The sequence below is a fragment of the Kryptolebias marmoratus genome, linkage group LG4 (assembly GCF_001649575.2).
Source record: "Kryptolebias marmoratus isolate JLee-2015 linkage group LG4, ASM164957v2, whole genome shotgun sequence".
NCBI lineage: Eukaryota > Metazoa > Chordata > Actinopteri > Cyprinodontiformes > Rivulidae > Kryptolebias > Kryptolebias marmoratus.
The window spans coordinates 15070030-15091258 of NC_051433.1; the positions used below are offsets into that span (position 1 = coordinate 15070030).

The 21229-nt window shown below is 38.5% G+C and overlaps 2 protein-coding genes and 1 long non-coding RNA gene across 3 annotated transcripts; 2 read left to right on the forward strand and 1 right to left on the reverse strand.

Annotated features, from left to right (window-relative positions):
• The first annotated feature begins 2106 nt into the window (after nucleotides 1-2106).
• apof (apolipoprotein F) lies at nucleotides 2107-5697 on the forward strand. The gene is made up of 2 exons (XM_017415687.3): nucleotides 2107-2401; nucleotides 2856-5697. Exon 2 carries the CDS (start codon nucleotides 2896-2898, stop codon nucleotides 4171-4173), a length of 1278 nt encoding a protein of 425 aa, XP_017271176.1. The 5' UTR covers nucleotides 2107-2401; nucleotides 2856-2895; the 3' UTR covers nucleotides 4174-5697.
• Nucleotides 5698-7889: 2192 nt separating this feature from the next.
• Nucleotides 7890-20047, forward strand: stat2 (signal transducer and activator of transcription 2). The gene is made up of 24 exons (XM_017415965.3): nucleotides 7890-8117; nucleotides 8433-8564; nucleotides 8648-8792; nucleotides 9004-9099; nucleotides 9499-9591; nucleotides 9697-9775; nucleotides 9911-9990; nucleotides 10081-10232; nucleotides 10352-10510; nucleotides 10611-10700; nucleotides 11091-11150; nucleotides 11307-11327; nucleotides 11424-11517; nucleotides 11692-11739; nucleotides 11859-11942; nucleotides 12058-12156; nucleotides 12283-12418; nucleotides 13839-13891; nucleotides 14304-14389; nucleotides 15909-16045; nucleotides 16142-16330; nucleotides 16423-16477; nucleotides 16735-16826; nucleotides 19307-20047. The coding sequence occupies exons 2-24, from the start codon at nucleotides 8434-8436 to the stop codon at nucleotides 19534-19536; spliced, it is 2409 nt and encodes an 802-aa protein (XP_017271454.1). The 5' UTR covers nucleotides 7890-8117; nucleotide 8433; the 3' UTR covers nucleotides 19537-20047.
• On the reverse strand, nucleotides 19774-20818 carry LOC112450504. The gene is made up of 2 exons (XR_003039148.2): nucleotides 20470-20818; nucleotides 19774-20318 (listed from the first exon to the last, which is right to left on the reverse strand). It is a non-coding gene; the product is annotated as an uncharacterized LOC112450504 (long non-coding RNA).
• Between the last annotated feature and the right edge of the window lie 411 nt (nucleotides 20819-21229).

Consider the following 21229-nt stretch of genomic DNA (forward strand, 5'->3'; position numbering starts at 1 on the left):
GCGTAACCTTAACTGACCTGGCATTTACACAAAAGCAGTCTGTTCACTCAGGGTTCAGAGAGTTTCATAGAAAAGGTGAAAGTTACTGATGATATTATTCATGTGTCTATGCTTATCCTCCCACAGCTTTCAGCTACAGCTCATTGATTCACAAACACTGCTTCCTCACTTTCTTATTAAAGTTTGCAAAAGTGGTCTGATGCAATGAAAGTAACCGTAAACTTTAATCTCAGACTTAGAGTTGGTGTTTGCGTTCTTAGATGCGTTGGATGTGTGATGATGCAAACCTAATAATTGGGCTGGTATTTTTGCTGGGAGTGACTTTAGTGACTCAGTTTTGCAGAAGCCAACTCCCTGGAGACTGGAGCTGTGTGAACCACGGTCCTGTCGTCACCTTCTTATGATTTCTGATTGGACCACTGAGGCCTTTTCCTATTCATTAACAAGTGTCAGTTTTACTTTGTTCCCCACAGAAACAGCAGCGTAAGCAGCTCTCTAATTAACTAACTTTCTTTTTGTAAACCACACAACAAGCAGGTGTTTGAATTTCCACATTAACAGGTGAAACCCTTGAGCTGCTTTCTTATGTCAGAGCCTCCAGAATTACTGAGAAGAGCAGAGACCATGGTGCTGTATATCTCCTGGTAACTTTGTTCATAACAGCAGCCAGTATTTATTCATTCATTCATTTAGCCCCTTTGTGAAATGTTTTTCGATTCAGCTCCAATCTCAACATGACAAACTGGAGCAACACCCTTATTAATGGAGCCCTCATTACTACGGGCGAGGTCCTGATCTGTTGAACCGTCTCCTCTTCATCCTACCATCACTCGTTAACCAAAATACCAGCTACTTGAATCTTCAGTCACTGCTGCTGGAGATAAATGCCCATATATGAGTTTTAATTGTACAAATTTAATTATTCCTACTTTTCTGACACCAGAAACAAACAAAAAAAGAAACATGTAATAAAGATTATACTAGATTATACTGTAAACCGCACGATGATTAATTTAACTGCATCACTGAGACAAACCAGCTTACTTTCTGCTCCACTGTCCTCCAGAAACATGTTTTTATTTAAGTGGCAGAGCTCTAAAAAGAAGAAGTGAAACGTAGCAGCACAGGATATTTCAGAAATGAACAGATATAAGTTTAACAGCATTAAAAAGAAGTCTTTGTCAGTTTAAATCTAAGAAGATACGTTTACTTGTGTTTAATGTTCATAAAAACAGTGAATACTTTTGTTACTAAAAGTGGACGGTTTATACGTCTCCTGATTAAAAATCTTAATGATGTCTCTATTGTCTCTGTATAATTTTGTCTGTGGTGGATTAAAAGCTGGAGAACAAACCAGATACATGGAGCAGAACATACACAGAGGGATAAAGTCGAGCGTTACCTGTGGTAACACTACACCCCCTAGTGATCTGAAGTTAGAACGCCTCAGCCACTCAAATACTCTATCGCTGCTATTGGCGTGGACAGATGGAAAAAAACATGCAATTTCACTGGACTTTGTTTGCAAAAAGGTAAACATGATTATTTTTTTGATTTTGTTTTCTTTTGTTCTTTTTTCACAGTAAGAACTTTGAGTTTTAGTCTGATCTTAAACAATCACACCTGGAAAGGACTCATGGGTTTTAGGATTTGTACTAAAAAAAGTAAAACAAATGATAGTAAAAGTGGGAGGAAAACAAGGCTTTGGATTTGTTCAAAGTGAGAGTGACCCATTGTGCTATAGTTGATCACAGAGGAAGAAAAACACAACACGCTGCTAGGGCGCATTTTCTATTTTATGACACAAAACCTTTTTAAGGTTGTTTTATCGAAAATAATAGAGGACTGAATGGATTCACAAAAAACAGAAATGAACATTTTTGCTATGATTTTGTGTAGCATTGTTCCCAATATGTGCAAAAACCATAAATAATAAAAGTCAGTCTCCTTAAAACAGCCCCACTCGCTTCACTTCTCTTCTTGGCTGTGAAAGAGATAAACTTGCTCACGGCGTGAGAGGGAGTTTCTTTCAAGAATGTGGGTCAAAGACAAAAACCTACCGACCGTGTGAGAGGAAGCAGAGGGGCTGGGAGGAGATGAGCAGGACAGGCAAACAAAAAACTGCTTTGGCGCACATGAACCTTCCCCACGTGAATCAATATTCAAGCCCTGATCTCCCCGTTGAGCAATGAGGGCAAAGAGAAGTGGGAGCTGAAAGACAGGAGGTACAAAGGGAGGCCTGTGAAATGACATGCGTACAGAAGGAGATTCTCACTGGAGGCGAAGAGAGGAAGAAGACTGCTATGCGTGTTTTGAGGAAAACGGAGTAAGGTTTTTAACGAACGCTGCAATTTGAAGAAATCTATCTGATACGCACTGGACTCCAGTTGGGATCATTAAGGTAGGTAACAGAATAAAAAGTCCACTTAAATTATAAACATTGTGGGAGAGCATGTCTAAAGGCACAGATATTTGCTTGAACTTTTGCCTCCAATGTTGTCCCTCTTTCTTGGATGGAAAACTATTATTTTGTTTGTTTGTTACTGCTCGTATATCACAATTTCTTTCCTGCCGGGTGCAGCATTTGACGTATTGACAAATTGTTTTCAAAATCAGTTCTATTTAAACATTTTCCTAATGTCTGCGGGCAGTGAAAGGTGAAAAAAAAAAACACATTATTGCATACACAACCAGAATATGAGCAAAAGATGGACAAATTCTGCAAGATGACCTGACTTTTGAAATTCTAAAATTAACAGAGAAAATAAATTGTTTCTCAAATGCATCTTATTGCTAATTGTATTAAATGGGAATTTTATATAGCCTAACAAACGTTTTCACTTTCCCGTTTTCAGTTGTGTGGTTTTGAGGAAGGCTTCTGTGACGAGTGGGACGATGTTCTCCAAGTGGAAGTGGCTGATTGTGATCCAGCTCCTGCTGACTGAACAGGCCCTCTGCAGAGACCCGCCGTCTTTGGCCAAGAGGGACACGCTACTTCAAGAAACTCCTGCTCATGATGTTGTGAAGCAGAAAATCCATCCACAGCCCATTCTGTCGTCCACTAACCAGTCTGGACCTGAATCGCCAGCTTCACAAGAAGTTTCACAAGAAGAGGAGAGGGTCCGATCTGCTCGACTCGTGACATCGGCCCTCAGGGCAAAGCTTCAAGATCACCTCCACATCGAAGGGAATAGCAGCTGTGAGGAGCTGCTGTCTGCCAGCACAGTGGATGATCCATTATCCTCTTCGATCCTTCAGGAGCTGCTGGGTCTCTCTTTGGTGCCTGTGTTGGTGGTGGCCGGATGTCCCAAGGAGGCTCAGACTCTGGTGCTGAGGCTGTACGACCTGCTGGGAGAGGCTGATACGGAGGAGCTCTTGATGGAGGTGGGAGCTCTCACAGAGCGGAAGGTTAGCAGGTCCACATCTGCACCAGCATCATCGGAGAGAGATGCAACAAGTCGACACATAGACGCTGTCATGTTCAACATTCAGCAGCTGGCCTCAATGGAAGAAGAAACCGCTCCACAGGAGGGTCATTGTGAGGGTTGGACCAGAGTAAATGGGACCACGCTGGTGGGAACAGCCGTGAAAGGAGGCACAGGTAGACTGAAGGATGCTGTGAGCAGCTGTGAAAGACTCGGGCTCCTGTGTGCAGGGGTGAGCAGCGGTGGGCTGCTCATGCCTGGGCTGTACCAAGCAGTGTTGAAGAAAGGGAGCCGCATCTTTCCATCCCCGTCCACAGAGTCTGAGTGCTGGATCCGTCAGTGCAGCGCCCAGGAGGACGTTCTGCTCACAGCAGCTTCAGGTCAGCGGACGAAGCGCAGCGCCCACAGGAGCTGCATCAACAAAAACGAGGAGCGTGTGTATAACGTCATGGAGTGGATACCTGGGGTCAGCACCCTCTACAGCCTCGGCACAGCTGTGTACTACGCCTCGGTGAACTGTTCTGCCACAGCCAAGGAGAGAGCCATCCTCAGCGCTGTCGACCTGGGAACTGATGCCCTGATGGTCGCCACAGGCGGGACCGCTGGGGTGGCCGGCTACGCTCTGGGGGCAGGGGTGAAAACCGGAGTGAAGGCTGGAGTCAAATACCTGATCAACTCCATGAAGAAAGAGGACGACGTTCTGGTGAACCAGTCCAGCTGGGAGCAGGGCGTCTTCACCGTCCAGTAGACTAGAGCCCGAATCCATAAGCTTCTAAACCATTTACAGTATATAATTCATTATAATTTTTTTAAAGAAAATAATTCACATTTGATAAATGAAATATTGACAGAATAACAACTAGTTATGCCAGATTTTGTTTACTTGTTTATGTGATTTATAAGAACATACATTTATGTATTTCTTAGATGATTATCAGACCAATGTTTTAATGTTTTTTGTACACTCAAACACTTTTTACTTTATTCTGCCTACGTTACTGTATTCACCTATGAAACCTGTAATGTTTGTTTACACGGTGATTAATGAACACTGTCATCTTAAATCAAATCAAACCCAACCCAGTTAGTCAGGCACCAGTAGTTTAACCAATCACAAACGGGCCCATAAATGTGGAAATACGGCTTCAGAAAGAAAATCTAATATTGCTGATTAGGAACACAATTATACATAGAGATAATTGAAAAAATGAAAGATGCATCTTTCATTGTTGACATAAACATTTATAGATTTCAAGTTTTGAAACGTAAACTCATAAAATTTTTGTAAATTATGCATTTAGGTAGAAAACAACTAATAAACTAATAAAGGCAGGATAAAGATGTTATTTGAATCAGCTTGAAAAGAAACAAGTAAAAATGTTGAAAATTATATCCAAACTTGAGGCTCGTGATAAATTTATTTTTTATTTTTCAGATCTCAGTGGAGATTTCAACAGATTTCTCAGTTAAACATATTCTATAGTTTGTTAACATAAAAATATAGTCAGCAAAAACATTATATTTAGATATTATAGATATTAATATATTTTACCTATTTTTAGAGTAATTTGTGTGATTAATGGATAAATTATTTGTACAATTCATTATATTTACACAGCAGCACTGAAAAAACTGGTCTCAGGAAGCTAAACTTTTAAAACTTTGATTGTTTTCTATTGTCAGAGTTGTTTCCTTTGTTCATCTGTAATGTAAGGGGAGCGACAGCAGACTGATGAATATATTCTGTTGATTTGTGCTTTTTAAGATTAATCAAATGCAAACTGAGTTTTGCAACGATCAGTGTTGCCATTCAATATATTTACCGGATTGTTTGTTCAACATGTTGGGGGCAGATGATAAATCTGCACATTTCAGGAAAATACAAACTGTATCATATTTCTTACTTGCTGAGTAACACTTTAAGAGTAACTACCAGCTATTTATTTCACATAATTCAGTGAAACTGTGTAAATTAAGGCTAATAAGTTTGGAGGTTCATATGTAAACCATTGGAAGTATTGCTGAGTCTTAAGATGATGGGAAAATAGACAAAATGTCTTGTGAGAATTAATCATTTCCACAAACAAAACGTGAAACCATATATTTCCTGCATCTCCGCCTTCGCTGCCTTCTCTCTCATTACTAAGCAATTCTGCACGTAAACATTCAGAAATATTTCCCAGAAAAGTATGTCCCATTTAACCTCAAATACGTTGTGTGTTTTGTTTCAATATGAGAATTATTGTGGCACAAATAAACAATAAAGACCGGCTGAATCGTTTTTTTTCTTTTTCCTGTAAATGCTTTATGTTTTCCCAGAAGTGAAAAAAAGAAAAGACGTTCTGATAATTTGGTCCAGCTTCTTGTTAGTGAGCAGACTGACTCACTGACTCAGTAATGACTTACTGAGAATTAGGAAAACAATTACATCTGCTAATTCAAACTAAGACATCTGTTGAATTTTCACAGTATCTTTTTTACTACATTTTCCATCTGCCAATGGCACGCGAGCTGAGACGTGAAAATGTGTTTTCTGCTTCTTTTACAACCCACATAAGACACTCTGAACAGACAAATAATTTTACAGAGAACTGTAGCATAATGTTGATGCACATTAGCAAATTTTCCGCCAGGTTCAGAGGCGATCACCTGATCTGGGTAACGTTTTAACACTGTTTACTGTGGTTGGTTGAGTCCTGTGATCTTTGCTCTCTGTATGTTTACCAAGCTGATAAATCTTTACAGTGAGGCAGCTTGACAAATAGTTAACAGCTTAAACATGCAACAAAAGCACATTTTACATATAACCCCTGAAAGACAGGAAATACTTGCATGCTTCTTTTTTAATTTAATGTAATTTTTTACATAAATCCAAGACATAAAGCGCAGACTTGTGTTGAGGTAAGGATTTTCACCTGCATTCCTCCTCCTTCACCTCACCCGAGTTGGTTGATGGAAAGAGACCGGAAGGAGACAATACCTTAAATTTAAATATTTATTTTACCAAAAGCAGAGAGAAAACACAGGTTATTACAAAGATAAGACCAAATGCATTTGGGAGACAATCCTCAAATAAAATGTGGGAAAACACATCACCTCAAAGTGTCAGCAAAGTGCCCCAAAGATTGTCTGAGGAAACAAAGGATGTTCTCTGGTTTTAATGCTTAGGTCCCCTCCCCTCCTTCAGAGGATGCCCCTCTTCTCTGGAGGTCAAAGGGCAACTTCTTCCCCCTTCGTCCCTGGCACCGTGGCTCAAATCCAGGGCTTCTAACACATACCTCTCTTTCCAGATAAACTAAACAACTACTTGTTAAAGGTTTTAAAATGGTGATAAACAGAAATCAGAGTAAGATATAATAATCAAATGTTAAATAAAGCATGGGAGAATAAATACAAGGCTTTTATTCCACAACATTTAGATTATATGTGCAGAACTGCTGCTCTTGTATGATTAAATGCTGTTTAAGTGAAAGCTTGGTTTTGTCTACTTCCACACTTGTTATGTGAAAACAATCTAAAAAAAACAAATTTTTAGTTAGGTATGATAATAATAATAAAAAGAAATACAATGTCACGTATGTTGACACTCAATTGAACACAAATATTTTGTTTTTTATGTAAAAATGATCTTTTATTAATAAGTAAACGAACAATGACTTCTTCATTTCTGAGATCTGTATGACATCTACTGGTGGAAACAGAAATCAGTAAATATTTATCAACTAAAGACTGACAGCAATGAGTGGGGAACAAAGGTTAAAAATAGCACTACCAGGATTTATATAGTTCCCTTTTATTATGTTATTTGATTAACTGTAAGATAACAACAGAGGGGGAAAAATCTTAGTTATTTATGGTGTTTGATTTTGAGTAACTTTTTGCCTATATTACACTATTCTAAAGATAAAAAGCTAAATGTGTTTTTGTATATTTACAAGATTATGTTTTTTGCTTTTAAAAATCAATTTAACATAAGCTTGGATAAAAAATAAAGGAGGAAATCCTTTTAGATAGAGGGGTGAGATAAGAACAAACACGTTTTAATAATAACATAAATGCACCAAAACCATCTTGTAAATACTATGAAAAAGCTTAAAGTCATTTGAAGAAAAGGAGGAGGCGGCTACTAGAGTAAATGTACTCGTTACCATGGCGGACACAACTTGTTTGGTGGTTTTTGGTGAGTCACGTGCTCCCTCCCTTTTGGTTCGTCACTTTCTGTAAGTCATTTCTTGGAAATGTTTCTAGCCAACAACGGGTCCGTAAGTTTCTATTTTGCTCGCCACGCCCCTAGCTTTGAGATCGACGTACGAATGCACCAATTCAGCGTGAGGATTTGTTGAGGCTCAGCCAATCAGCTTTCAGCTCTGAGCTCGCTCGGAAACTACGCTGCCTCGGAGAGACATTTCGGCTCTTTGGCTGCTATGACGTATGTAGCATAAGAGCCAAAATGGCGACCGCAGTTACCCGTCAACAAGTGTTTAGGAGGGATAAAAAGATAGCCAATAAAATTCATCGAGAGGAGAAATGACAAAGGAAATAACATTCACACGCCTGCAAACCCTTCGTAGTTGGTTTGGTTTACTAGCATATAACAACAGCTTTTTAGTTAGTCCGAAAAAGCAGTAAGCTATGCACCTCCTAGCCTCCTGTTAGCCACCGAGATATTTCTACGACATAATTTAAAGTCAGGTAAGCAAATGTTTTTTTTTTGGTTGTTATTGTTGTTGTTGTTGTTGATAAAGCCATGTTATAGTGTTGACAGTTTTCGATCCAATTTAGTTGCAAATATAGTCTTATTTTCAGCTGTTAGCTGGTAGTCATTGCATTTAGTCATAATATATTGATACACATCAAGTCTATACTTGCAGATAGGACTTGTGGGTTACGTCAGACTTCGCACTTTGTTCCCTCTGTTGAAATATCACACTTGTAACACTTTTTTTATTCACTGCTGGCAGGTAAATCAGCTTAACACGCATTTCTTTACATGTTGGTCCACTGTAGGATGGCACAGTGGGACAAACTAAGGCAGCTGTCCGCTGGTTACAGACAGCAGCTTCATGAGCTCTATGACAGAGATGGTTTGCCTATGGATGTTCGGCACTACCTGTCTGCTTGGATAGAAAAGCAGGAGTGGTAAGACATCACTATGAATGAAGCTCCAGGCGAGGCTGGCTGTACACAAAGTGCCTAATACGTGTCCTGGTTTTGTTCTTTAGGAAGCGAGCAGCGCGGGACTACGACTTGGCCATGGTGCTGTTCCAGGTCCTGCTGGAGAATTTGGATATCCAGCACAGCCGCTTTGTTCAGGAGGAAAAGTTTTTACAGCAGCACAACATCCGACGTTATAAACAGAATTTCCAGGTTTGTATAACCAAAGCAGAGCTGAGTGTCGCCTTTGTTTCACGTCCAAAAATATATCTCTTCTATCTGCATTCCGCTTGAGTCAAGAAAACCGAAGCGTTCACAGACGAATAAGATGGAATGTCACGGTTGTTGCTGCAACATTTATGCTGGATATGGTCATTTTTAAATAACTAATTCTGATCTCCACTTAACTCCTCTGTCTGATTAGAGGTATCAAGATCAGCCGTGTGATTTGGCAAGCACAATCCTGTGGTTTTTAGAAAAAGAGAAGGAAATCTTGGACAGTGCTGAGCTGGATGAACAGGTTGGGGCAACAACTCTTCAGCAACACCAGTGTACATGCATTATAACTCAGATGAAACACACCCAGCTGCAAGAGTAAAAAAAAAAGCAGCATAGTAAGAAAGCAGGCACGGTTCATGTTTCAGGTGTTTCTACTTCTTGTTTTAGATTCTGTTGTATTTTAAATCTGTTCCTAAGTTTTATTGAAACTTTGTCCTTAACGGTCGCCTGCTTCCGTTTGTTCTGTTTATGTTTAGAAGTGAGCAAGAAGTCAAGTTAACCCAACGTGCATTAATGCCATTTTAACTTCCACTTTGATTCACACTTGTTTCCTCTCTGCAACAATATGAGCCAGCGTCACATGTGAATGAAGAAAGACATTAGTGTATCTTTTCAGCCCACAGTTTTTCCTTTGTTTTAGGTGCAGCTTTTGCATGTAGAGCAGGAAGCCATGGAGACGAGCTATCAGCAGGACCTTGAGCGTAAAATGGCTGGCCTAAAGAATGATGTGCAGGTGTAATATAAAGTTATTTAGTGTTATTTTTTATTGATAAAATATAATGGGTCTTGATTGTTTTGTTTTTTTTTCCTTCTATGTTTTTGACCATTTGGGATCCAGTGTCTGGAACACGCCATAATTTGTCTGGAAGAGCAACAAGATGAGTTTGATTTTAAGTATCAAACCCACAAAATGGAAGGTCAGCACATTATAGACTTATAGTCATAATTATATTCTCTAAAAATGAGTAATATAATGGTGTGAATCACAGGCTAATGTACTTTTTTCTGTCTTATATGGAAACTTTCTTCCTACTGTGGAAACTGTCCTGCAGCTGTGGTAGACGAGGCGGTGAAGAAGGAGCAGATTAAAGTTCTTCAGATGCTTGTCAACAATTTGAATGAGTGTAGAAAGGTATGGAGCCATTGCTGTTCTCAAAACTGTACATTTTTTGCTTTAGATCACTGTTAACCTAATGTGCTGTTTCCCATGTTCCCCTGTCAGAACACCCTGTCAGACCTAAACAAGCTTCTGGACCGGACTGAGGACCTGATCAACCTGCTGGTGAACAAAGAGCTGGTGGACTGGCAGAGGAGGCAGCAAAGAGCCTGCATCGGTTCTCCGGACAATGTTTGCTTGGATCAACTGGAAAAGTGGTGCGCTTGTCTTTCCTTTCTTCAGTTTTGATTAGATTTTCACATCCCCGCTACATTTGATGTTTTGTTTTACCGATTACTTTGTGCAGCTTGTAAGATCTTTGTCTCTTGGTTCCTAGGTTCACCTGTGTGGCAGTGTGTCTATTCCAGGTGCGAGAGTTCCTGAATAAACTAGAGGAGCTTGTAGGTAAAGTGTCCTACGAAGACGATCCCGTGAAGGCCCAGAAACCTGCTCTGCAGAGAAGAGCAAACACTCTCCTTGAGGACTTATTCAAAAGGTCTGTTCCTTTGAGCTGCAGTGTGTATGGTATTTGTAGTATTTGTTTTATTTATTTTTTGTGAAATGCACTAACATTATTGTTTTCCTGATAATTAAAGTTCTTTCGTGGTTGAGACTCAGCCATCCATGCCTCAAGGGAAAGGACCTCTGGTTCTGCGCACAAATGTCCAGTTCTCTGTCAAGACCAGGTCAGTGTTGCACTACTCTGTAAAAATACTGTTTTTTTTTTTTTATTTAACGAAAATACTTCTTGGACAGTAGCTGCTGCTTCTGTTTCTAAATTGTGAAGGAGGTGGATTCAGGGACCACTGAAAAACTGTTGCATGTGATAAAGTGCACAAACTCCTGTAACACGGTTTAGTTTTTTTTGCTCGGTTTATAGTTGATCGCAGTTTAGACGTAAAAATTCCCTCAGTTTGTAAATAATGTGTGGATAATAGAATTAATACTGATTTTTTTTTATTGCATTATTGTTTGGTTTTATGAGCTGTGACTTTTGGTTTGCCTCTTTTTTTCCGTGATTATATTATCTTTGGTTTTCTGTGTTTTCTGCATTTCACCACTACTTTGTGTTTTAGACTTCTAATAAAGTTTCCTGAACTGAATCACTCCATGAAAGTGGATGTATCCATGACGAGGTGAGATTTTTACTTTCGTCCTCTCCCCCTTTTTTTTTTTTTTTATACAACTCAAAACGAACTGCCAGCCTGTGGTTCCTAACTTTGTATCCTAATGGATGATATTTTATTTCCTCCCGTTTGGGCGCTGCGGCTTTTTCTCAACCTTGAAATTAGGGAGCCACCTCCCATCAAAGGGTAAGCTGTAATTTTCTATTCAGCATCTAAATTTCACAAGATTTCCAGAAAAGTTCGATGTTAATTTGTTTTCACTAAAACCTGGTGTGTTTGTAGGTACCGGCGTTTTAACCTCCTGGGAACCAAAACTAAAGCTTTGAACATGGCTGAGAGCCACAGCGGAGGCATGGTGGCAGACTTCCGGCATCTGGTGAGCGACAATAATTTGCATTTCTTTAAGAGACATATTCAGGATCACATGTTAAGTATACATCTAAAGCAGTCTCTTACAAACCTACCACTTAAAAGATAGATATTTACAGCAATAACAACTTTAGGTTTAATATTTGTGACGTTTGAGTCATTCTGTGTGTGCTTTTTTTAGAATTTGAAGGAGCAGAAATCTGGAGGAGGCGGTAAAGGATTCAATGATGTGAGTTAAAGACTATCTCTTATCTGTGGTTTCATACAGTGATCTGCCATGCACAGAAGTGGTAAGGATAGATCAGTAATCGTAGATCAGATCTGAGTGTGAGTGCTTGTGGTTGACAGATTTCTCTGAGTGTTACAGAAGAGCTGCACATCATCTACTTCAAGACTGTGTTTGAGCTGAAAGGCTTCTCGGTTGAGCTGCAGGTGAAGGTTTCTTTATTATCTACACCTGATATAAACGGTATGCTGGGTACAGACATAAATCAGCAGCAGAACATGACCTGCATTAAACCTGTCTTTTTAATAAATCTCACTGTAGGCCTCCTCCCTTCCTGTGGTCATTATCTCCAACTCGAGCCAGCAGCAGAGTGCGTGGGCGTCTATCCTCTGGTTCAACATGCTCAGCCTGGATCCAAAGGTCAGAGTTTTGCCCTCTCTAACCCCCACTGTGAAACACCTTTGCTGTGACGTTACTGTGTAGGGCACTAACGAAGCCATTTGCAGGTATCGTATAAATCTTTGTGAATGTTTGTGTTTTTCGCAGGATGTCATGTTTTTTGCTAACGCTCCTGCAGCGCCTTGGCCGCAGTTTGGAGAGATGCTGAGCTGGCAGTTCCTCTCGGCCACCAAACGTGGTCTGGATGATGCTCGGCTTGAAATGATTGCACTCAAGCTCTTTGGTAAATGCTTTTATCAGGTTCTGCTTCATCTGTTTCCCACTCATGTTTGTGGCTGAGTCTTCTGTGGATTAGTCTTGACACATTTGTCTGCAACTTGGAGTATTAATTAGTGTTGCCTCGGACATTTTGAACTTAAAGTGCCTCAAAATGTAAGAAATATTGCAACAAATGTAGTATTTTGTTTCAGTCTTAGCCTATACACGATACATTGCTCTACCAAATTATTTGATGTATCACTTTGGGGATTTTTCATTCTTATTTATTCAGATTATTATAAAGGTTACTCACAATATCTCTACCTATTATTAAAATTTGAAATTTGTATTCTTTCTCACTTTACATTTTCTTAAAGCTTTTTGTTTTGTTTCAGTCAACAAATTGTGAATGAAAACATTTAAAAAATGTAAAATAACCACACTGTAACACCTTGCAGCTTCATTAGATTTAAGACAGCCGTTTATTGTAAACTGAAAGATATTCTGTTTTAAGGTTTCAAGTATCAGAAACTAATCAAACAAAACGTCTTCTCTTCCTCATCAGGTCTTAGAGTTTGATAAGTGCACTTTCAGATAAACTACAACTCATGACATTACACAGTGACAGTGTTTGTTTAGTATAAACTAAGTCAAGATTCAGAAGCAGTTAGTACAAAAAAACACCCTGCTTCATAATTTGGAGTTTATCATTTTAACCTTAAAAAGACAACAAGTGAAAAACGTTCAGAACAGTCATCAGTGTCTCAGGACTGCATGTCCCATCAAGCTCAGTCCAAATTCTGATCATGCAATATTCTGAGACATTGCAAAGTAAAACAAGAGCTCCATCTCAGACTCCTCAGGTCTCAGCATGTTGAACTTTATTGGGTTCACGACTGCACGAAAAGCCTGAACACACGAGAAGCTCGCTGGGATTGACTTCCACGGGAAGATGTCCTCCATTTAAACAAAACACAACAACACTGCTGAGCTTGAACAAAGATTTGAATAAGCAAAGTTTCAGTTTTAGTAAAATGCATTGGCAAGACTTTAAGAGAGTTCTGCTTAAGCAAATTTCCACAAACCTCAACAGACTGAACGATGTGCTTAAAAGAGAAGACAAGTTTTCTCTGCAACATTGTGAGATTGCACAATGGACAGTTACTTCACTGTACTCTTACAGGTGTGTTTACAAGTGATTAAATCATGCGTTGAACTTGTTTTTCAAGGTTGAGTTAAATAAATAATGACAAAGTTAACTTGTTATGTTTTTGTTCCTCTGAGATTATTTATACCTGGTAATGACCAAATGTTATGTCCTGAGCATCATACAATTACTGATTGCACACAATAATTAAGTGTCTTTAGTCTGCTTGTAAACATGTTTTATAATTGCAGGGAGTAAACTTGTGTAATGCAACTCTCTTTAATCTTTCTTTTGCCAGGGAAGCAGCAGAAATATGACATCTGCAAAGTATCATGGGCAAAATTCACCAAGGTAAGATGGAAAAGCAGCAGCACGTGTTGGAAAGTGGCCCAAAAGATTAACACTAACCCCTTAATAATTTAAGTAAAATGCGCAAATGTGCACCTAAAAAAGTTATCATGAAGTGCAGATTTACCTGTAGTAGTAGAAAAAAAAAGATTGACAATCTGTCTTTTTTTTACCTAACTGCTTGTGATAAACATTTTCCTTTACATTATCGTTGGATCATCTAAAACTTATAATAATGAGTCAATAATGCTGCAATATTTTGTCTTTTTCTTTAAAGAGTCATTGTTTTCTAAAAATGCAATCGGAGCCTTTCTTAAGCCACCTAACATGGCCATAGTTGTTATTTTGTTGGATTGTTTCTAAATGCACTTTTTTATGTACATTATGATTCACCTTTTTACATCTTCTGATGCAGGAAAATTGTCCCGACACGTTCTGGGTGTGGTTTGATGGCATCTTGGTGATGGTGAAGACATATCTGGAGGACCTTTGGAGGGAAAAGTGAGTGTGCTAAACTTGTCAAGTCTGACTTTATTTTTACACAACGAGGAAACGGGAATCAAATGTGGCCTAGCTAATTCAGGTTTAAAACAAACTTGCCAAGGACTTGAATGAGACTGATAAGCATGCTGTTCAAAATCAAAACTCGCTGTAATCTCTTAAGCTGCATTAAACGCTTGAAGAAGTTTCAGCAAAGTGAGTTCTGCTCCAGTCTCATTAAGTATTTAAGAAAAGTACTCCTCAAACATTGATTTATTTAAAGCTAATCTCAACTTCCTTTGTACTCCTTAATCTTTCTTTTTACTGTACATTTTTAAATGTCTTACTTAAGTGTATTTATACACAATTTAGTTATTATATTTTGATTACTGACAGGTAAAACGAGTTACACTGCTCCCCTTGTTGTGACACATGTGTTTTGGCATTCCCTCAGGTGTAATCTTGACACTTGGCACCTACTTAAATATTTTTGCACACAGCTCACCTGTCAACAAAGCTTGGAAGGGCGCATGTATTGCAACAAGGACTCTGAGGTGTTTACATAGCCTTCAGACATACAGATTTGATGGGTCTGACAGCATCTGTGAAGACCAGGACCAATTCATGCTCACAAGTCCAAAGGCTCTAAAGTACCAAAAACGTTTCCTCTGACAACTCTTCCAGACTAATTTCAGCCAAAGAGTTTGCACCCCCTTAAAAGTGTCAGAGATTAAATTTAGTTATTTATTTAGTTAATTAAACCTTAACTTTAGAAGGAAAATTAAAACTCTTCAGATTTAACAATCTATAACAACTCCGACCAATCAAAACGTACATCCAGATTTTTGTGTATCTAGAGTGCTGAAGATTTGTTAAAAGCTGAATTTGAAGAGTGAATGGCAGCATATTTAAATGTTTTAGGTTTTTTTTTTCCCCAAAAAACTTAGTACAGTCATAAAGAACAAGTCGTGTGAACAGACACGGTTTAGGAGGATGTAGGTGTGAGAAAGCCAAGAATAGCTTCGTACATGAGAGCGCGTCTATGGTTTTATCTGGAAAAGATCAAAGTAGACCATCCAACATAAGAAAGCAAAAATGAGTCAGAGTTTTAAGGTTTCTATTAAACCTCAGAGCTCCATTGTTGACTGTATCAGAGGCGTTTAAGCACTGTGAAAACACATTCTTACCATGATACCACCACAATCCACAGGAAAAAGGGCAGAAAGAAGTTGTTTTTTTTAGCCTCAGAAGAAAGATAAGACTTAATTCTGAACAAGAACAAGTTTTTTTTTCAGTTTTGTCATTAGCTGCTGGATGTGAAACTTGAAGGAGAAAGAATCATCAGTCAGATATTTATTTTTTAACATTTTCTATTCAGAGACTAATTCAATCTCTAAACCCCAAGGAATGACGACACAGGGAAGATTTACCATGTAGAAATGGTTTGGAGTTGCACGAAATGCACACATTAGCATAAAAGTGGAAATTAGTGTGGTGTTTGAGTAATACTTTTTAAATGTACTTTTTCTCCGACATCCAGCCTCATCATGGGTTTTGTGAGCAAAGGCAGAGAGAAGACTCTGCTGAAGAAGAAGCAGAGGGGCACGTTCTTGCTGCGCTTCAGTGAAAGCGTCATCGGAGGAATCACCTTCTCCTGGGTGGAAATCACAGCCACTGGTGAGATGATTTGTTTTGTGACGACTTAAGGAAATATTTTTCAATTAGTCGCTACAGTACACAAACACAGACGGTCGCTTTTTGCATGCGTTTTAGGTGAGCCTGATATAAAGACGGTCCAGCCCTTCACCAAAGTCGACCTTTCCCAGATCCCGTTCCATGAAATCATTAGGAATTTCCAGATCTTAGAAGCAGACAATGTCCCAGAGAGTCCTCTTCTGTACCTGTATCCCAACACACCAAAGGACAAGGCTTTTGGAAAGTACTACTCAGAGAAGACTGGAGGTAAAGGCACTATATGTCAGGACAGAAATATTTCCTTGTCAGATAAAAACAAAACTACTATCTTGTTCACGTCTGACTTCATTCTCTTCCAGATGACAATTGTTACATAAAGTACATCAAAACCAAGCTGGTGTTTGTTTCAAAAGAGTAAGTCCATTTCTTGGTCACTTTACACCGTCCTAATTGTTTGATTTGAAAATAATAATAATATCTTCTTTAAAAAAAAAAAAAAAAAGGACCGTCCCTATAATAATAATAATAATAATAATAATAATAATAATAATAATAATAATAATAATAATAATAATAATAATAATAATAAAAAACACTCAAATGCACGTTATCTAAAACATAGTTTACCCACACCATTTGGTTGTAATGGCTGTTTGTTATTGGTCATGTAGGAACACACTGGAGGCTAGGTCACCCATGTCCTGTGACATGGCACAGGGTGAAAGCCTGGAGCCAATCAGTGGCCTATGTGGAGAGGCAGCAGGTGAGTCACGCCTCTCCTTGCTGTCCAATCCAGCTAAAACCCTCATCCAATCGCTCCCCCATCATCATAAAGCTCTGTCGCTGTCTCTAGTTTAAACTTGTGGTGACGGCTATGATACCTTCAAACGCCTGAATGATGCGGCATGGGAATGTTGGCTACTTCTGCTGCATGAACATATGCTCTGTTTGTCTGCTCGTAAGAATCTCTTCATTGTGGCAGGTCCTGTGGTTCTTTGAAGTGATTACTAACACCTTTATTCGACTTGACAGTATTTTACTTCTGCTTTCTGATGCTTTTCACAGTTCAGTTCATGAGAACAAAAACTGCATGTCGTCATAATCAAATAAACCAGCAGTGAAGATTCATGAGAAAAATCTAAGATGATTTGTTTGTTGTTGTGGTTTTAGCAACTGATCTCACATTGATCTACATCGTAGACAGTATTTTTGGTTGTGAGCTTGAATCATTAGTGGTCGTTCAGTAGGTTGACCAAAAGATGAGCTGTGGCAAATAATGAGTGTCAAATTTTTAATTATTTTTTTTATTAAACCGTGCAGTATTACAAATTGTGGGCACCGTCTCCTCCTCCTCTTCCTTTTTTTAAAAGTCTGAATTTAACAATAGGAGTGTCAAAGCCAGTGCTTACTTTTCATGTATTGTTGGGCTGAAAGTCAGATATTTGTTTGTGACATAAATCTGCTGAGGCAAGAAATTGTTCGGTCCAGTGTCTGTTAAATTTAACATCTGTTACGAACCGGCTCAGCCAGGGAAAAGGGGGAATAATATTAAACTGGATGAAGAAAAAGTGATCTATTGTTATCTTTCTTTTGTTTGTGTTAAAGAAAGTAAAGGAGGGTACATGTTAATGGTACTAATAAACATTAATGACAAGCTACAAAGTAGCAATAAAACTATCTATTAATACAACCTCTGAAGAAAGAGAAATAATCAAAAAGATGAGCTTTTAGCCACTAACTAAAACAACGGGTTTCCACAAGAAAAACTCCCAGGCATCCGGAAACTTGTTTTAACCGTCACTTGGTCACTAATAAAAACTAGACTTGACAACAACACGAGCTGAGTTAACAAACAACAGCTAACAAGCTAAACATTTGAATAAGACTCAAACAAAAAAGATGTAATAGATTTCATAGTGGACCATGCAAATGTTATTTAGGCCCTGTATAGACTACTCTATATTTTTTCCTGTCTGCAGATTGTACGTGTAATACCCATGCATGGCCAGTAGATGGCGAGAACATTCAAATTAACACTATATCAAAACACAGAGAAAGAACATGCTTAGCTTGCCTAAAGATTTTCCCCCCAACTTTTGTTATTGACACGGTTTACAGTTTCCTCCCACTTATTAACTATTTCAGCTCATAATCGAAGTGTAGCGCTGACAGGATCAGGATATTGTTGTTGTTGTTGTTTGGGGTTTTAGGGCATAAGATGAAAATAGATACACGCAAAGCTCTGTGTTTCCTGTTCACTCACAAACAAACAAAAACTGAGTTTTTTTTAAAAATATCTATTTTTTTTTTTTTTTTACCAAAGTCTTGGTTTGTGTGTGGATGGGAGATGGAAACTCAGCAGAAAATATCAATTTTTAAAAATATTTGGAGTAGTGAGGACGGGGCCTTAAAACCTTTTAGAGCGCTGTCAGTTTTGCTTTAGTTATTTACGTACTTGGGGCTCTATGGTTGTTTCAAGCACTTTGAGTAGGAATATAACATAATATTTCTGCTGGAGTAAATGTGATGTGAATTTGACTGCAGTGTAAAGGTTTATGAAATGGCGTTTGCATGAACTGCTAAGAAATTTTGGAGAGTTGAGTTGTTTTAATGCAGCGTTAATCCACAAGCTGTTACCTCATCAGTCCAGTCAGAAATAAACCTCTATTTCTCCAAACTGAAATTGCTTTAAGAAGTGCCCACAGCAGGTAAGATATTTGTTAATAACTTTTCCACAGGACTCCACTTCAAAAGATATGAACTGTCACTTTAAGGAGCTACTTATCCTAGTAAAATCAATTAATATGTCAGTATAATGAGCTTTAAATTGACTGTTTTGCAATTTATTGACATACGTTTCTGTTTTATTTGTAAGGGTACCATGTTTGAGTGATATCAGTATTCTCATCTAACAGACTCTGACATCATAAATGAATTTTACATTTGTGTGCTTCCCAAAGTCCTTTTCTTTTTTATTAAAGCTGCATATTCAGGCTCCGGTGCTGTTTTACCTGAATTATTGAAATCGAAAAGACTAAAAACCTTCTACTTGTCATGAGTGTTGTTGTATGAAATCTCCTCCTCTGGGCTTTCAGAGCGGTTCACAGTTTCTTTTCTTGTGCTTCAGAGCAAATCACCATTTTAGCACTTTCATTTCTCCTTTGAAACCAGCACAGTGTGTAAGCAATACACCCATGACAGGAAAAACAAAACCCCCTCAACTTTCCCTTTTTTTGCTCTCAGAACAAGAAGCGGAAGCTCAGCCATTGCAGGCACAAATGGAGACGTCTCACCATGACCCCATGCTGGCTGGCTTTGCTGAACAGCAAGATGACGAGTTGCTGATTTTTTCCAACAACACCATCAACTTTAGTGACTTGGATTTATTTCAGTCTGAACCAGGACTGTCTGATTTCAACCTCATGGGGACCAACTTCCTTTCTCTTCAACCCTGTGGAGGGATTTTCCAGTAGATATGATCATATTAACCAGTGTGTATCACTTGTCTGCTTTACTCTTAGCTGCTTACAGCACAGCACCTGTGTAAAAACAACAAGGTAACAATTTAAGCATAAACTTGATACTTTGCTTTTACTGTAGTTTTCTGCATCTGCCACTCAACAGCCTATCTCATAATCATGGAAGTTGATATTTAATACCATATAAAGACAACAGATCTCTGAATGAAACTGGATTTTTTTTCATTGGAGGACTAACCCTTTACAAACCACTGAAAGATTAGAGGAAGCTTAAAGAAAAGTGACCACTGTGTGAAAGTACTGCATAAAGCACTTTACACCACATCACACTGAAGGCACTTAAATTATTGTCCTGGTGTTTGTTGTTAACCCTTTTGTTGTTTGAATGTTTCCACCCTGATTATGTGACAATTTTTACAAGAACACGGCACTCCTGATTATAAATGTTAAATGCGTTAATGTTGATGTACTCTGAAATCCAATAAATTTGTCTCATTAATCAAGAGAAATGCTCTGACTGTATTTGTTTTTTAATGCTGCGGTAAAACATTCACCTCGTTTTCTTACCTGTAGTTCTGTCTGTTTGTTAAGGAAATTTACAAATAAGAATAAAAACTTGAATAATGACGGAGTCGATGGATTCGATTATATTCCTTTACTTGCCGCAAGGAAAGGAAGGCCAAAAAGGGGATATCTGGATGCATTTAGAGAGGACATGCAGGTAGTTGGAGTGAAGACTGAGTTAGATGGAGGAGGAGGACTCGCTGTGGCGACCCCTGAACAGATAAAAGAAAAAGAAGACTTGCAGCAAAGAGACGAGCCTGGAGGGGCGAACCCTCACAGCTCATTTTTAGGCACAACCAACATTACTACAAAGTGTTTGACCCCCTGTGAACCCAGTTATAACTGGGGGGGGGCGCTACTCACAAGCGAGGGGAACCTCTGCCCTGAGCTGTCTGTCCCCCTTTCGTGACTCTGCACCTGGCGTGGCGAGTCCTCGTCCCGGAGCGTGTACGTCCATTTCAGCAGTGAAAGTGCCTCCCTCCTTCTTCCTTGGCTCCTTTTATCTGGCAGTAATTAGTCTCTGCCAACACCTGTATGGGCAGCCAATTGTTGCACTCCACCTCCTTACTATGCAGCCAAACTTCAGTTCAAAATGTCTTTCGGAGGGGTTACAGAGGGAAAAGATATATAAACTGCAGAAGGCAATATAAACATACAAAGTACAAAAAACCCCCAAAACAAAATCATGCAAAAGTCACAATGTTCCACTATTGAACAAGCAAAATCCAAAAAAACAAAACAAAACAAAATCATGCAAAATTCACATTGTTCCACTATTTAATATGCAAAATATAAAAAACAGAATCATGCCAAAAATCACATTTTTCCCCCGTGCAACGTGCATGTGAACATACTTCTTATGTTTTTATATGTTTGATGACATTTATGGAGTTAGATTTGTTTCACAATTATTCAATCAAAAAAAAAAAATCATGTCAAACAAAAAAAAGTAGTATTCAATCAAAAAAATAATAATGTCAAACAAAAAAACATCTTAAAAACTTTTTAACCATAAAAATATTTTTTTACGTAACAAAAATTTATTTAAAGATTTTTTTTTTTTTTGATTGAAGTCACTAATTTTTTGTTTGAAACTTTTTTTTGGTTGAGTCGATTTTTTTTT